Source organism: Scatophagus argus, chromosome 1 (genome assembly GCF_020382885.2).
Source record: "Scatophagus argus isolate fScaArg1 chromosome 1, fScaArg1.pri, whole genome shotgun sequence".
Taxonomy (NCBI): domain Eukaryota; kingdom Metazoa; phylum Chordata; class Actinopteri; family Scatophagidae; genus Scatophagus; species Scatophagus argus.
The window spans coordinates 12,275,762-12,294,498 of NC_058493.1; the positions used below are offsets into that span (position 1 = coordinate 12,275,762).

General features: G+C 40.8%; 1 protein-coding gene across 1 annotated transcript in view; it reads left to right on the top strand.

Annotated features, from left to right (window-relative positions):
• Positions 1-18,737, top strand: part of ush2a (Usher syndrome 2A (autosomal recessive, mild)) — a 184,653-nt gene that overhangs the window by 114,156 nt on the left and 51,760 nt on the right. The window contains exons 58-63 of the mRNA XM_046383631.1: positions 2,520-2,722; positions 2,828-2,940; positions 4,399-4,627; positions 5,463-5,631; positions 5,753-5,974; positions 17,486-17,709. Of these exons, the coding sequence (XP_046239587.1) occupies positions 2,520-2,722; positions 2,828-2,940; positions 4,399-4,627; positions 5,463-5,631; positions 5,753-5,974; positions 17,486-17,709 (1,160 nt within the window). The remainder of the gene's footprint in view (positions 1-2,519; positions 2,723-2,827; positions 2,941-4,398; positions 4,628-5,462; positions 5,632-5,752; positions 5,975-17,485; positions 17,710-18,737) is intronic.

Genomic DNA, 18,737 nt, shown 5'->3' on the forward strand with positions numbered 1-18,737 from the left:
ATTTATGAATGTGTCATGTACAGTACCTAAATTCAGTACATCCAACAGAGGTATCTGTGTTAATGTGCGTTTCTCTGCAACTCTGGTGCTTCACAGGAAAGGTTATACACCTCATGTAGTGAGGAATGAAATCAATACAAAATGTGGGTGTGTGTGTGTGAGAGAGAGAGAGATTTAGTGTTATAAAGTATTTGTTGACACTACATACACACAGACATGCAAACTGCACATACAGTTATACATGCAAGCAAGACAGCAAGCAAGGCTTTTGCAATGTCTCGTGTAGGATATAATTACTATACTTTACAATACAGTTACAATACATCATGTAACCTTTATCTTTTAATAAAAAAATATTTTCGATATTATATAATTCTGTATAGACAAAAGGGCCGAATGCAGGATTTTCACCCAGGAGACTAGTGTTTGTGTCTCATAGGAAACGCCCTCGTTTATTTGAAATATGGAGTGGTGCAATGATTAACACTGTCACCTCTCAGCAAGAAGGGCCTTCCTGTGTAGAGTTTGCATGTTCTCCCCGTGTCTGCTTGTGTTTCCTCCAGGTTTCTCCCACAGTCCAAAGATATGCGGGTTAGGTTAGGTTGGTGACTCTAAATTACCCGTAGGTGTGAATGTGAGGGTGAATGCTTGTTTGTCTCTGTTCCTCAGCTGTGAAGAACTGGTGACGTGCCTCTTGCCCAAAGTCTGCCGGGGCAGACATTTCCCTCCCTCTCTCTGCTCAGTCTCTCAGCATTTAAGGGTTATCTTTCAAATCGTTCAATGTAACAATATGTCAGAGGCCGCTCACTCTATCTGTTGTTTTCTCTCTATCTCTGTTCACCTCTGAGTCCCTCTTTCTGGCCATTTCTCTGTCTCTGATCTCCCCCTCACAATTCTCTTTCTTTTTCGGTATAATCATATGTCAGAGGCCTCTCTCTTTCTCTCTAATCTGAGCAGTATAATAAAAAGTGCATTAAAAACATTAGAAAATCATTAGGTGCTAAAGGCAAAGCACGGCTCGTTTAACTGAGAGGGCTCTGGAGGTAATTTCATTATTTTACAGCCATAACAGTGCGCTCACACACACACATACACACACACACACACACACACACCAAGGCCAAATATATTTTAACAAATGCAGCTCAACCCTACCAACCATCCTAACATGGCCTCCAATCTATAGGGCAATGCTAACATCAGGACTAATTGTCAAGAAAAATGTGTGTGTATGACTGAAAGGGACTCAGTGTGCAGTACTGCGCGGTTAATGACATCCTGCAGTAAATGAAATGTAGAGCAGTAGGTTGGGTTTAGGTAAGTGCATTGGCAGCAAATGAATTGGGTTAAATTCTCTTAGCTGAGTGCATTTCCACTTAGAATAATAGATTGAGTCTGTGTGATTACCTGTCTCGTATACCATCTCTCATATCCTTCGTGTTTGCTTTTCTTTTTCACTTTTTTAACTCACAATTTTACTTCTGTTTCCATTTGAAGAACATACTGAACATACACGTGAACAATCTTGACTTGTTCCACTCTTTGACTTATTTGTTCATAGACTATGTCTTGTTTGTCATTCAATACTTCCTTTTGACTGTGTTTGTTGGGGAGTTTGTCCATTGTGGATGTGCTGAAAGAGAATTTATTGAGGGAGTGAAGAGATAGAGACAGAGAGAAGATCATAACCTGATGCAGAAAGCTAGAAGCTTTCTGAGAAAGATTGCTACAGAATCGGTTTATTATTCTTAGTGAAAATGCACTCAACTCAGAGAAGCTAACCCAGTTCATTTCCTGCCAGTGTACTTATCTAAACCAAGCCCACTGCTCCACATTTAATTTACAACTAGATAGCATTATCAACGCAATACTGCACACACAGTGGACACACAGGTGGTCTCCCTCCCTCACTAGCTCACAGTTGCCCTGTCTTATACGCAACCCAACATATTGTCTCTGTTTTCTCTCTCTCTCTCTTTCTGTCTCACACACATGCACACACACACACACACACGTACGTATGTATATACGCCTCTCAAATGAGAGATAAAGTGTTGCTGGATGTCTGAATAGTTTGTCACGCTGTGTCAGTACTGTACAGGCTGTGTGATATTGTCTATATAATGTCTATATCAAATGCCAGTAGTGCATACTAGAGACCTCATAGTCACAGTACATAACCTCACACAATGATTTTTTCTGACTTTATCAGTCAGGCTTCATCATCACTAATGTAGCAGTGTTCAAGGACATTTTCTTTAGATTTTTTACTTGGAAGCAAATTACAAGCATTACAAGTATGAGAATGTGCCTCAGAAAAATAATAACACAATCCCATTTTGGCAACTCTGTTCTTGCATCGCTACTATAGCAAAGGTTGTCCACATATCAGATCTGGCATGTTAATTTGAGAACACATGTGTGTGTTTAAAGATATGTTTACAAATCTTCAAGCTGTAAAACATTCTGTTGTATTTTAAGAATTAAACAGTTGTGTGTCTCTTTACTCACATCCTCAGAGCCAGATGGGATGTCAGCCCCAGAGGTGGTCCCAGTTAACAGCAGCACAGTACGTGTGCTGTGGCTCCCTCCTCTACGACCCAATGGAGCCGTTACTGGCTACTACATATACGTTAATGACCATCTTCACGGCAATGTTGACAACAGCTCTGGGTCCTACCTGCTGGGGGACCTGCTGCCTTTTACTGTGTACAGTGTTCAGGTACACACACACACACACACACACACACACAAACAAAAGCAGACTTGCCCAAACACACAACAGTGTGCGTCATGTTTTTGTCTGCTTTGTGTTTGTGTATTTCAGGTGGAAGTGTGTACTGTGTATGCATGTGTGCGGAGTAATGTTACTCAGACAACTACCGTGGAGGACCTGCCTGCTGACCTGGCTGCACCACATGCACAAGTGATCACTCCCAGGTAGAACAGAGTTATACTGCAAATAATTTTTCAGTTCTTCTTCAACCTTATGTTTAATTCCCTGAAAGCACAGGCAGAAACTGGTGACTTTATTTCTACTGATTTATGTGATTTATGTGTAAACATAGAGCCCATGTTAACATAAAACCAAAGCATGAACAGCATGTGGAACAGCATTTTACGTTACGCAAAACAAAATGCCTCGTTGGGTGCATGCTAGGAAACGATTCCTCAAGTCTTCATAGTTTTCCATTTAAACATTCGGTTGTGACTGGCATAAAATGTTTCACTGGATCATATATGATGTTTGTGCTTTTATTGATTGCTTGTCCTTGTCGCTTAAAGGTCTTAACTTACACAAGAACAATAAGACGTGTACGTAACTTTGAACTGAGATCTGGGGGTTAGGGTTTTTTAATTTATAATAGTAATACTATTACTTGTCATAATTGAAAGAATGTGTAAATAATCAGTACATTTTAATTAAATTCTTTATTATATGATTTATAGAATTGATCTTAGAATTTATATATTTATTGTTTATTTTTTGAGACCATCCTCCGGGATGGCTCCGGGTTCATGAAACTTTACACCTTTAATTTGAGTGTAGTAACCATTAATGTTTATCGGCAGCACAAAATTTTGATGTGACAGAATCAATAGCTGACACTAACAGAGTAAATGGTGCCCCTCTTTTGTGTGTGCGTATCTTGTGCATGCAGCACCAAGCTGTCCAACAGGACTGCATGAAAGCTAGATTTTACTCAGTGCTCGTAACCTATATACTCATAACATATAACATTATTAGTTTTTTATTACTTTAAAAGCAGATTCTATGGACAAATGGTCTGCAACTATATTAATGCAGACTAACCTGTGGCCCTTGACGATACAGTGATTGCTTCACATATTCATCCTCAGTATCCAGATTGAAATACTAAATTTTAGCACAAACTAATGTATTCTGACAATGTAATGTAATCAGATTATGTTGAATTTGCTTTTTAACAGCTTTCAAAATTAATAAAACATGAAGGCAAACTGACATTTTATTTGCAGTCAGTTAAATTTAATGATACTTAAAAATCTCTCTGCTTGCCACATTTGACCTAAATCACAAAATTGCAAATCTTGCAGTTGCAGGGGAAGTGGTGATTTGCAGCCTGTTTTCTCTCTGGGAGACTGTGGAAGTTGTAACTCTCTGTGTTACTACACAGGTCTTCCCCCTGCCAAAGATGTCAGAGATAAAGAGGAGGAAAATCAATAGTGAGAAGTGTATAAAGATACACACACCCTGACACTGTAACTCAACTTTGTCAGCCATTAACCATGCGTGAATGCAAGTGTGTGCTTGGGTATGACGGAGTTTTCATGTGTCTGCCAGTGGTGTGAAAGGAGTGTGAAGGAGAACATAAACCCATCTCTCTTTCTCTTTCTCTCTCTCGCTCTCTCTCTCAGGGTCGTGAGGCTGGACTGGTCCCGTCCAGGAAGACCCAGTGGGATCATGCTGGGCTATGAGATCTTAAGACGGACCCTGAGGTCATGTGCCGTTGGGTCAACAGGGGTCACATCCTCTGTGGAGGAAGAGTCAGCTGTTGCAGGTGGTGTAAGGTTCAGATGTTCTTACTTGCAGTGTCCTGCCAGTCATGGAGTGTGTGGCACTTCCTGTTTCCACCCTGACATTCAGGTGAGCATCTGTTGTGTCTTCCTTCTGCTATAATCCCCTCTCTCCTTTTAACTAGAACTTAGGGAGTAATCATTAAAACTTTAATTTTACAACAATCGCAATGTTTAGAAGATGATAGAAGTCCAGGGTCTTTGCTTTGCTGCTCATCTGAAGTGCAGAATATATTGTTGCTGTGTACTCTCTCGGGATATTATTCACCAGACCTCAGACACACACACAAGCACAGAAACCCGCAGACAAACACACACTCTCACAATTCTTCTTCTGAGACATCCTTTGTACGTGGGATGCATGGTCATCCTCTCAGTGATTAATTTCTCTAAACAGATTAACTTGTCATCTGCATTCATTTCCATCCTTGTGTCATTGAATGCCAGCCAAGTTAGCACAGTGAAACTGCCCTCCATACATTTAACCCCACAGCACCCAGTGACACAAACAATAACAATTAAGCTCACATGTGCAATTATACAACTACACACATACTTATGTACTGCAAAATCCATCCATGTAACTGAAAAAAGCACACGTTTACAGCACAAAAGAGACATGTACAATGCACAGGCTGTTTCATGCACTTGTCAGTAGAATAGAATTTGTCTGATAATTTGCTCATTTCCTGTCCTAATGTCACAACTGTATTTCTGTGTTAGAGTCTGTAATTAAATATACAGCATACTGGCTCCTCAAGTTAGTGTCTACAGACCACTGTACCGTGTTTCCACCTTTGTCACTGTGGATGTTGGATTTCTGTGTTTATTATTATTATTATTGTTATTATTATTATTATTATTGCATATTCTCTCATATGTTTGTGTGATTGTATGTCTGTCAGGTTTGCTGCAGTGGGCTGTTGTACACTAAAAAACCACATCATCATTGCTGTGAGGGCAGCTACCTGAGTTGGAGTAATTCCTCTAGTCCAGCGTGCTGTAATGGCAAACTGTTACCAGCACTCCATGAGCATTGGTGCTGTGGAGGATACTATGTTCATGTTAAAACCAGTGAGTTTCAAGTCACTTCATGTGTTTACACTTACACAGGACTTGCTCTTTTCTACTTGACTGGAGTCTGCCCTTTCCCATGTTGTTCAAGTGTTTCCTTCATCTGTCCTTGTCTTTGTAGATGAAAACTGCTGTCCTGACCACTCGCGGGGCCGGGTCTCAGTGGGGCTGGGTGACAGCTGCTGTGGGGGGGTTCCTTACTCCATGAGAGGTGGCCAGATCTGCTGTAGTGGAAGCCTCCATGATGGCTATGGGGTCCAATGCTGTGGAGGCCGGATTGTAGATGATACACTAGTGTGCTGCGGTGACGCTGAGAGGGGGGAAGTGCACACATATGCCCCAGGTGAGTGAAGGATACACACATCCAGACATAAACTAATATCCACTGTTGTTAGAATATTTTCTTATTTCAATAACAGTGAAAAAATGAAAAGATTCTGTGGTGAATTCATTTTTCTGCCAAACAGTGAAAGCACACTGGCTGCTAAGATTTCTGGATGAACAGTTTTTGTCTCAAGAAAATCCTTTATTGTAAAATCCAATCAATAAAAAAACTTTTTCTCAGAAAACTCTGGCTGAAAAAGGAATTTGTCAGAGTTTCCTGGTGACGGTGGCTGAAAGGCTGAAAATGATAGTAAAGCGTAGAGGGTTGAGGTAGACACATGGAGCATGAACGTGGGGTCGTTTCCCTTTCTTCCTCTCCTGCAGTGTCCCAAAGCACCCGGATACCATGGCACAGATGGGACCGTGTGTGCGGGTGTGGGTGTACGTGTGTGTCATTAGACATCTTTGTCATGGCAGATGATGATGAAACACACTCGGGATGGCACCGTTGAGGGCACTGCCAAGCACACAGCAGGACAAATACACACTCATTCTCTCTCCTTCACACAAACACATACGCTTTCACAGTTATAGACATATTATGTGCATCCACACATTACACACAAATACTTACACACACACACACACACACACACACACACACACACACAGAGTCAACAGGGTGTCCTCGGCAGGGTTCACTTAGTGCTGAGTGCCAGAGACAGACACGTGGACTCTATTCATCACACATAAACAATGGCCCCATATGGACGGGCCTATAGTGCTCCATTAGCCTATTCACAAACACACTGACACACACACAAGATCCCTAATCACAGAAAAATGTTGCCAAAAAAGTTCCCAAAAAAAATAATGCCTTTATTTCAGATATATTTTGATTTCTATGCAGTCATTTGTTACGGTTCCCTATTATAAAATCCTTTTGTGTTCTGTCTTGGCAAGTCGTTAGAGTCATTATGTTTTTGTATTGTCCATCCATTCCATTTTTGTGAATGTGGCATCTCTGGAACATCTTGAGTAAATTTCAAAAACATCCATTTGGACTCAAGGATGAACTGATGAGAATTTGGTGGTCATTTCATACATTAGTTACTGGGGTTAGGAATAAGTTCTCAACTACTTGATTTGGACATCAATAATCATCCAACATTTAGAGTAATCACAAATATATATTCCTCACAAATATAAATGCAAACTGACTGAAAATGCTGTCTGGAGATGTGCTCTCCTTAAGCTTTGTGGAAGAGGGAGGCTTCCGACCTTTATTGAGCCAGAGTACAAGCGACAATTGCAGCAAACAACAAGTACAAAAGATGAGAAGATGTATGAGGTAAAAGCACTGTGCCAACAAGGTAGCACTTTCTACAGACAGCATTGTTTAGTTCGAGTACTTGAGTTCTCAAACTGCCTGAAATGTCCTTTCCTGCTAATTGTCACTCAAATGTCGAATAGGATAAAATGATGAAGCGATGGCATTTTATATGCAAAAGGTCAATGGTCAGCTTCATTTGCACCGTGTGAAGAAACTCGTTCTCTCTCTCCGTACTCCTGTAAAAACAGTCTCTGAAGATAGCATTTTTCTCACATGAAATTATTCACTGGAATCATAAATATCACTGCAGTGATACACTGAATGCATTTTACTAAATCCTTACAAAGTCTTCACTACATATACAGTGTTGAGTCTGGACAGACATGGATGGAAACGGTAGCCTGGTTGACTGAGGCGTACAACCATGAGGCGATGCTTCTGGTTTACCAACATGTCATCATGTTATCATATCTGTTCATGAAATTGTCAGTAAGACTCTCCTATAAAGAGTTTTTGCTCTCAAACACTGATCTCAAATGTAGACTTAGGTTTGTTAATTTGATTTAATTTCGTTTTCTTCTCTTCCACTAAACCCTCCTTTCAAACTGAGCGGGCTATAAGGTCATCCTTCATTTGAGTTGGCCTCCCAAGGAGTACATATGCTCTGCACCTCCTCTTTCTGTCTGTCTCCTTCTTTAATTTATTTCACATCTACTTTTGTCCTTTTGCATGTTTTTTGTCACTTTTCCTCAACTTTTTTTCCTCACTTCTTCTGATTCTTCCTTTGGCTTCTTGCTCCTCTTCTCCCCTCCCACCACCTTTTCTTCTTCCTCTCCTCCCTTCTTTTATGTTCCCCCAACCCATCCACTCATCAGTCATTAGCGTTAGCTTCCCCATTGAGAACATATGGTATGATGGATCGCAGGGCTAACGGCGCTAGCAAGGCTAAGGGCCATTTGCCGGGTGCACTGCGCTGTCGGGGAGCCTTGGGGCCGGCTATGCAACCTCGACCCCACACGTCTGTTTCAAGACACTCACACACACACACCGTGCACACAGCAACACCTATTACAGGATGAGATACTTAACCTTGGCACCGCTCACTTTCATTGCTGCCTCTCACCATGTTTTGTATTTTTAATGATGCAGTGAGAGACAGATATGTGAAAGAAAGGCAAATAGAAATAAAGGAGGAAAATGCAAGCAAGTGAAAAGATTACAGATTAATAATAGTGTACCTTTGAAAAAATTACATTGTGAAAATGACTCAAAAAAGTGAGAAAGAAATGGAGAGAAAACTGCAAAGAATGACGATTGGCTGTATCAACCAATACAATAAATTTAAATGAAATGTACATTGTAAAAAAAAATCTAAATTAAAATGAAGAAAAGAGAAAAGAATCAATAATTTTTTTAAAAAAAAGTGTCAAATTTACATCAAATAAAGGGAACTGACAGAATGGAGGCGGGAAATGAGTGAAAGAAAAAAGGGAAAAAAAACAGGAAGAACAGAAGAGTGGTGAAGAGCTAGATGGAGCAGATTAAAGGAGGAGTGAAGGGTATCCCATTGTGCCCAGCTGATAGACTAGGTTAGGCTGATGTGATTATGGGGTCCCTGAAGTGCGATCTATCACACATTACCGTCCACACTGTCAACAACCATACACACACACTGCAGGGGAACAGCAATGCCAGGAGACAGCCGTCTGGCAACAGATACACATACCGGCTTGCATGCACATGTGCACCCGTTGATGTACACACACAAACACAACAAGCACACACACTCACAAGAAGACTTGCATGTGTATACACACAGAATTGCATGCACATGTGCACTAATCCAAAAATATGGAACACACAGCTTCAGGATCACACACACACATTCATGGTCGGACTGTTTAAAATGGAAAAGCAAAGTATTTCAGGTGAAATACAATCAGGGTCAGAAACGTTGCCTCATCCAACAAGAAATACAAGGAACAAACACCAAGCGGGGCTAGTGGGCAGTGTTTCATCTAAATGTGTCTGTGAGTTTAACTTCAGTCAGAGATTTGAACAAATATGTTGTTCTCCCTCTTCATGGTGTAAGTTGGCATCATTTGTGCCCACCCAACACCCACCCATCTATCTGCCACCTCACGCTACACTATGGCAAATTTTAAGTGTAATTTAGATGAGTTTAAAAACTTTTTTTTTCTCTTCTGTTTTTTCCTTGGATTGTTTGTGTCAGTCTGTGATGATGAGCACAGTTTTTCCTTATTTTCCTTCCTTATGCAAATGTGCATCACAATTTTATGAACACTCTATTGTTTAACTGTAGAAGCCTACTTATGTCGATCACACTACTACTATTATTATTGTGTTGTCATTTAGTGTGTCTCAGACTTTGTATTTAAAGTTGCCATGAGGCTGATTTGTGATTTCTGACTTGTTCACCTCCCTGTGTTGGTATCAAAAAAGCTTCTGCAAAGCTTCTCCAGCAGCAATCTAACTTTGTATCTTTTACCCCATTTATACATTTCGTTACTCGTTTATAGTACTCAGTGGAACATACAGCTGTCCACACCAGCCACGTAACGGCTTCTACCTCACTCATGCTTTAGGGTCACAGGTGCACTTTTTACTCTTCAAGTCTGTTTTCTTCTAGCTTACAGCCTAACTACATCAGCTCTGCAAAGGTTCCTTCTCACATGTGTCTTCATTCAAACTTAACTGGTCTTAAATGGCAGGCAAAACTTCTACTCTGACCAGTTTTAGTTTTTTGGATATTATTGAGATGGCTTACAATCCTATCCTCAGCATTCCCTCGTTGTTAAACAATAATACAAAGTGTCAATACTAAATCCCCCTTCCCAATCTGTCAGTGTGTTTAAGCAGCTTTAATTTCACTTTTGAGTAGATTCAGTACTGTTTGTTTTTGGGCAAGACTGCATCAGTTTTCTTGCAGCATTTCTTCCTGTGATACAGGTTCAAGACCAACTTTTAAGCTCTTCATTTGCTCCTCTTTTCTTTTGTGTCTTAGTTTGTATGTAAGATGTTTAGCTAAGACTTATGTCAGATTAGATGGTGTTTAAAGGAACGTGTGTAGTATCTTTGGCCTCCCGTTGCTCCCTAACTCCCCCTAAGTCCCCCGCCTCACTGTGCGCGCTCCACTAATCATTTCCCCTTCACACTTTTCTTTATGGTGTACAGTTCTTAAACTCTTCCATCTGCCCTTCAACCCCACTTTTCCCATCACTCACTATGGGTGCTACCGTAAATGCCCTCCCCACCTCACTTTTTCTTAAAGTAAGTGAATCTTAAAATGTATGCATTTCTTTAACTCCTTCCCTGACTCCCTCCCTCTGTCCCAGCCCAGCAGGCCCCATCCAAACGTTCAAGGACAAATCTGAATATCCCTTTTCACCGTTTAAGTGTTAAAAGCCTGGCGGTGCTGGGGTGTTATCTTAACGCGCCTTGCCGTGCCATCATCAGAGCGCGTGATGAAAATGGCTGTGATGATGCTAAAAGAAAAAAAGGAGGAGGGGGAGAAAAAGTAATAATCAAATATGTTTTTCAAGGGCACAGTGACCATTTGCTGGAGGGAAATTATCCCAGTAGTTAAGCTAGCTCACTCCGAGCCTGGCGGAGTTGTGAAAGTGGATGCATTTGTGTGTGTGTTAAGTGTGTGCAAGTATGCAAGGCTTATTACTTCAGCTTGGTGGAAATATACTTCACTTTCTGCATTTGGCTGTCTGTATGTGTTTGTATTTTTACATGTTTCTTTATACAGAGACACACACATTTCTCATATGTTCTTTCATTGTTTCTGCCAAAAGGTTCTCGTCAGTTTCTGAGTATGGGCGTGTGTGTGTGTGTATTTGTGGGGTTTCATCATTGCCAAAAGCCTCTCATCAATGATGGGCAGCAAATGGCCAACAGTAGTGCATTCCAAACAGCAGCGTCTGGCTGCTTTAGAAGATCGAGTGATCTATGAACACAGGAAGACATTTCTCTCTCTGTTAATGTATTTATGATGATGGCTTTTCTATTAGGTTTACTCTAATGACTGGCAAGAATCAAACCAGAGGCTGTCAGGAGCACAGCATTGAAGACAGTCTCCTGTGTGTGTGTGTGTGTGTGTGTGTGTGTGTGTGTGTGTGTGCCCTGGTGTTTCTCTGATGTTTGCTGTTGCTGTAAAACAGTTTCATAGTTAAACATGCACAAGAATAGACACACTGACCTACTCATTTCTAGCAAGTGATGGAGTATTTCAGCTACATACTGTATCTCTGTATATGTGTGTTTTAGAGTTATTAAAAACTTTTGTTCAAAATCAGCTGTTATGTCTGCACCACAGTGGCCTATAGCCTTAGCTACACACTGAATTCCCTTTATGTTGAACTAGTACTTACTATGAATTTAAAAAAAAAAAATTCTTGCGTGCACAATGGCAAAACTGTAAATGATTTTAAAATCATGTATGTGTAGCTTTCCAAACTTAATTTGTCATTGAAAGTGAAATTTAGGGTTTTTTGCATTGAATCAAAGTTATGAAAAAGTTGGCCAAAGTGTTGTGCCTCAGTGAATATGGAAATTGGAAATTTTTAAATTTTTTGCATTTTGTTGATGGTAATAAAGACTGAGCGGTCCGATGCCTCTTACCGTCATACATTGGCATCACATCCTCTGCTAAAAATTGCACTTGATCACAAAAGTTGTTCATTTTAACACTGAGCATATCATCACCCCATCACCCATTATGATTCTCTCGACTGGTGATGCACACAAGACTAGGAAGCATTTATACAATCATTTAGAAGATGCATATCCTCTGCTTGCTGGCCAGCACATGAGATTCCTGGTTCTTCATGAGTCTTCTTCCACACTCACAACTCACAGTGGTGGGTAACCTGAAGGAGGCGAGCCGTGGTTCATTGTGTTTTCAGCTTCAATGTCTCTGGTGAGGTTTAGAGTAAAATTGGATAGACGGAAGCATGTGAGATTACCTGTGAGGTGAATCTGCTCTGGAGTCTCCATGTCACTCTGCTGTAAAACATCTAGCGCTCATTTAAAGGTGTTGGGGTAAGCGATTCAGGGGAAATATAGTTGATCATTTAGTCTCATTCCCAGTTGAGTGAGACTCAACATTAAGGCAATAGTGACTCGGACCGAGATGGGTGTGATTGCAGCCATGGGAGACGTTCCTGTCATGACAAGACAGGACAGGATTAACAATGAAACAAATGGGACTGGTTTGTGTTGCATTAACAAAAGAAATTTGTACCAACTCGATCTTAACGAATAGTGGGTTAACTAGCTAAGCCGCGGCTGCAGTCAGACTCTACAGCTCAGACCAAGCCTCCAAGCCAAAGCATCAGCTGTCTTTCTTCAGAATCTCTCACCCCGCATTTAACAACGTTACATTTCTGTTAATGATTAAATGTTTGTGTTTCTGTAATTGTGTCTATCATTATCTTTTCCACCTGTCCGGAAGGTAAAAATGTCTCTTGGTCAATATGCAGATATGTATTGAATTTTTCTACTTCCTGATTTTGGTGCATCTCAGAGCATACCACGTAAAACACTATGTTTTATTCTAACAATTCTGCCACATCTAACATCTTTTAATTGTTTTTCCCCTATTTTTGTCACTTGGCTGTCTAACTCTTCTAGTTGTTCATTTCTTCATCATTTCCCCTTTATCTCTCTCTCTACACACACAAACAGCTGCTTGCTGTGACTCACTTTTTAGTGAATCCCTGTAGAGTGGTTAAAATATAACTGCCACCAAAGCATTTACCTAAGCTCAGCATACACACACTTAAACACACAGCTCAAGAAACACACACACAGAGATTCACTACACACAAACACACACAATGTCACACACATGCCCAGCTGGTAATGTTGTTGAGATAAAAAAAAAAAAAGACGTCAGAAAGACAAGAGGACAACCAGTCAGCTGGGAAAAGTGTGGCTGTGTGTGTGTGTGTGTGTGTGTGTCTTTGATTATGTCTGTGCTTGCTGCCCCAACGTCCACATGTGTGTGTCCACAGGGGAACACTGTGCACTGTGTGAGAAAGTCAATCCACTGTGATTTCATCTCTCGACATGACATATAGTCTCGCCCCTCTGGAACACGAGTGCGTGCCTCTGCTTACACACACACACACACACACACACACACACACACACACACTCCTTCCTGTAATGTGTGTGTGTGTGTGTGTGTGTGTGTGTGTGTGTGTGCTAGAGTCCAGCAAATACTGAATTTTTTTGGGATGTGAGATTATTGAGAGTTTGATGAGAGCTGCTGTTGTTTTTTTGAACACATAGCAAAAATGTAAGAGTTATGACCTTGATATTGAGCCAGACTTTTCTTGGGAATTGTGAGGGGACACACCTGTACCATGAAAATAAAATATACTTTTGATTATTAGAATAACCTGTCAGTGATATCAGCCATCTGTATGACATATGACTGTGTTTTGTTTCTGTCTTGGACATGCAGGAAAGCTTTCCAACCATTATTTATGCTGGCAGATTAAGCAAAAAAGAAAAACACATTCTCACACATAAATGTAGGTTTTCTGTTCTAAAGTTTCTCATGACTTATAGGCCAGAATACCTCTGTGTTAAGCTAAAGGTGTCCAAAGCTCATTTGTTAATAAGTATATCAGTTTTTATGTGCTTGATCCTTTGTGTTTGTGTGTGTATGCTTGTGTGTATGCACACAATCTTTGTGTGTGTGCACTTGCTCTGCACTTTGTGCCAAACCCCTTGTAATATATTCAGGTATTTAAAAGTGTTTGGTTTGTTTAAAGTTGTGGAGGGGTTTTGGTCTCCTAGAGAGCTCGGATAACCCTAATCCCCAACACACATTTTTATCAGTAGTTCATTGGCAGGGCTAAATATTGACTTATCATTAAGTGGAATGACTGAAACCCTAATAATAATTCACGTTGTCTAAGCACCTTGTGTTGACGCAGCGCTCCCGACTCTATTAACGAATGTATGCAAATCCAACGTAAATCTGAAGATTAGGGCTGAAGCATTCTGTGATGCAAGAGAGAAAACAAGAGGTGTGTGATAAAGTGTTGTCAACACATACACATATGCATACGCATGCACAAACACACAGAGCTTATAGAGAAAACAGGAGGTGTGTGTTTCAAAGCCTTAACACAAATGTACAAGCATGTCACACTCACCCATACACAGATAACGCTTACAAAGACAGGGATTGGATTTCTGCTGAATGGGTGATAATACAAGTGATGTTTAGCTGCTGAACAGTAAACAAACAGTGCAGACCTCTAAACTTGGTGGGTGTAGAGAGAGAGGGAGAGAGAGAGAGAGAGATGGAGGGAGCAATAGTGAGAGGAAAAGAGGCATGTGGAAACAGGAAGGAGTTGTAAAGATAATTAGGAGAAAAGAGGACAAGAAAGAAATAAGGAGAGTGATGGTCAAGAGAAAGACAGCTAGAGAGATGGTGAGATGTAGCTTGATATAGAAGTTAGAGATTGAGGAATACTCCCGAACTTCAGTTCACAAGGTATAAAGTTGGCTTTTCTTAAAGTCAGAAAAACCATTAAAAAGAATCAAGAAGTGCATAAAGTTTGAACAGAGCCATGTTGAATGGTTGAAAGATGCATGGAAATACGGACGGACCTCTGAAGAGTAAATGAAGTGGAGGCAAATGAGTAAAAATTGTGAGTCGTGGAGGGCCTGGATGGAAGGGAGGAGTAGAGGTGAGGATGCCGAGAGGACGAGGGATGAGTGCAGAGGAGCTATTTTGGAAAAGTGTTGAGCTGTTTATTTGCGCGTCATTGAAGCTGAAGTAAGGCGCTGGGGGAATTGGCCACCAAGCCCCCGCTCCGCAACAGCTGCCGCTGCTAAGTGAGTTACTAGCCGTCAGACTGCCTTTATGTCACACAATCATACACACACATGCATTTTCCTGTCACATGTTGCCTGTGATGGATGCAGTGAGAACATAATGCACTCCAACAGCGCAGGAGAAAATATGTGCCATTTTCCACTTTTGGCCTTTAAGTGAAAGGATTACTTAAATTAACAGTATTTCACATGTGCAAAGAGTGAACGCTGATTAGGTTGTTAAACAATAAGTTATTTATCACTCCACAACTAGCTGCAGTCCCATTAAAGGGCAAGGCCATGATACAAAGCAATGACTTAGTGTTTAATGTCTGCTGTCAAATAAAATGGGCAGCACAGCTGGGGGTAGATAGTGGCACAGATCAGCATGTCATCAACTGTTGGGATAAATTTGCTAAATAGCTCATGAATGTTGGATTATTTCAACTCTAAACTAAATAATCACAAAAAGACATGGGGGTCCTCGCAATATTTCAGTCTGATTCCAAATGAGAGGCTTTTACTATTGCTTTCTCATTAAATTACAATTTGTCCTTTTTCCATATTTTAGTTGAGCCGTGCCGTGCCATGCCATGCTCATTTGTATTTCCAGTGCATCCTCACAGCAGGGGGTTACTTTGCTGACTCAGTATTATAACAGGACAATGTTATAGTCCTAATCCATTGCAAGGCCGAAGCTTGACAATCCCCGCCCTCAGCTAAGCTGAGACATTGCGGTAACCAGATCGGCTCAACTTGCTTTATTAGTAAGGCCACTGGAGAGAGAGCGCCATGTTTTCTATCTACTGTATCTTCAGCATTCGTCAGTTTTTTTTATCTGCTGTCAAAGGGCTGCTGGCGGTTTCATTTCATCCTCATGTCCACGACCTGAGTTATTTACACACAAGTGTCAGAGTTTTCTGAGCTTCTCTCTTTTGTTAACTATCACATTCATATCATGTAGGTAAACCAAGTGGAAACCTGTTCATTTGGATAGCATAGTGTGGTTAGGATGAGGCACCTCAGTGGTTTAAGAAGTCACAACGAATCTCCATGTCTCTGTTTTGAATCCAGCCCTCGTTCTCTCACAGTTTTATTAAATAAATTCTTTAGAGTTAAAATATAACCATAGACATTCAACTAGATCAACATTCTGTGCCAAAAACTTGTCAGGCAGAGTACATATAACTGAACTTTTGCAGATTCTGTAGACCAAAACAATGTTTAGTCCACCCAGAATGAGTCTTTCTACCTCAAAGTCACTAAAACAATTTTAATTTTTCAATCATTCTCAGGTTATTTGAATTTCAAAGATGAAGAACCACGTCTGAAATTTGATGTCCCGCTGCAAAACATTTAGAGGGAAATGGAGTGATAGCACTTATTTTAAATGTCACCTTGCTGCTGAAGGTGAAGTGGTGGCAGAGAGACATCACCTATCACTGTCAGAGATGGCAGCTCTCAGAAAAACACACTTCCTCTCCCCCTTGCTCTATTTCGAAGGCATAGTCTGAATATTACTGCTGTGCGAGCAGATGAATACAGGAGAGGAAAAGAGGCGTGCAGGGGAGGAGAGGAGGGAGGGAAGAGAAGAGGAGGATGTAGAGTTGATAAGAGAAGATGCACACTAATATTCAGAGCAGCCTTAATACTATTTCTGTGTAGATGTGAAAAGTGGGATTGAAGACAGGATGAAGAGGGAGTTTGGAGAGAGACAATGTGTGGAGCAGAGACAGTCCAGTCCAGCTGTGGCTGAGTATTTTGACAGTGTGAAGAGAAGAAGAGCATAAAGCAAGAGGAGGTGAAAGGAAGGAGGAGAGGTCATGGAGGGAGGAGGACAGGAGAAAAGGCAGTGAGGTGGAGGAAAAGGCAGAATAATGGGATGAGTGTGTGTTCAAGGAAGGCCAGTAGGTTTGAAGAAGCTGAGGAGGACAGGAAGCGGTGATGAGGTAAAGAAGGCAAAGGCCAATATTCTTTGCAATAGAGCAACACATGCAGTATTTGTACACATCACTGTTGATAGAAATTTAACCACAGTGTGTAGATAATGGCATGATGTCAGACACCAATCGGTGCTGTGGGACGACCTCTGTCTTTTATAGGTGGAGCAGTGTCTAATTCTCCAAGCGTAGTTTTGAATAATATGGATAGCAACTAATGTAGTGGCTACCTTTATTTTCCAGAAGTTAAGACTTAAAACATTCAGTTATCAGTTTCGGTATGTAAATGAACATTGAAAGGAGTTTCATGAAATAAAATCTTACTTGCTTACAGTATGATCTATAGTAATAATATATATATAAAATGTAATATGACATATTTTCTTGTCTGCAGGTTTCATCTGCTGTGGTCAGGAGTATATGAACTCTTCAACCTCTCTTTGCTGTGTGGGCAATGATGGATACCCCACAATGCACCCTGCTGGCAATGCCACAGTGACTCTGCAGTGCTGTGGGTCAAAGGTCATACGTCAGGAAGAGGAATGCTGCAACGGTATTGGCTATGACCCCCAACGGCATGTATGTGCTGACCGGCCCACACCCGGCCTGTTAATACAGGTGTGTTTGGATGCAAGGTCATGTGTGTGACGCGTACATTTGTTTGTGTGTCTCTCTGTTTATGTCTGGATGGCACTGGATGTCTGTCATTTCTTTTCTGCAGTTTAAATGTCCATGAGAAGCGTTTTGAAATCCAAACATCTCCAGGCAATCTGTTCATTAGTAGCCACTTTTTCCAATATTGGTAGCATCTTGTCTTTTGTCCCTTTGTGTGTGTTTTATACGCACAATTGAATACACATTTGTGGTTAGTTTATTATTAGTTTGGATAGATGGAAGATATTACGAGTCTGTATTTTCTTAATTAGATTTACCCATGTTAAGCGTCTGTATTTCCTTCATAGTGCATGTCAGTGGAAAGAAAACCATATTATCCCATCTTCTCCTTTTAAGACATAAGAGGAAAAGTGACTTAAATGAGAAAAAAAATAAGTTTGTCATACATACAGAAAGACAAAGTCAACAACAATTGATCTGCACCTGTAGTTCTGATATTTATGTCAATAAATACAGGCAGTAAATTCACAAGTGAAGTGTAACTAGTCTTGTCAGAAACAAGATGTGGTGCTTCCAGTGCGTCCAGTGGACACTGGTGGTTAGATGAAATTTCTGTCTCTCTCGCCATCTTTCTGCTTCTCTCACGCTCACACACAATGTCACATCAGGAGCTGGGGACTGGGCCATCCTCCATTTATCAACTGGGGTCATGTGATGTTTGTGTGTTCCTAAGTCAGCATGAGACAGGCACACAAATGCTCACATAAACACAGAAGTCTACTCACACACACACACACACACACTGACGGACAAAGGGTAGGAACGCTCATTAGCTCTAATGATGTCATTAAGGAGCATGTATGCCACACATACACATATTCTGCATGGATATGAGAGACACTTTACATCTTTTTTGCTTACAATATATAGATATTAGTAAACTTCATACAACATAAGGTTATGGGGTGTAGAGACAAATCACTTAAAGAAAAGGATTTTGAACCTTAATATCATTTACCATTATTGTCTCT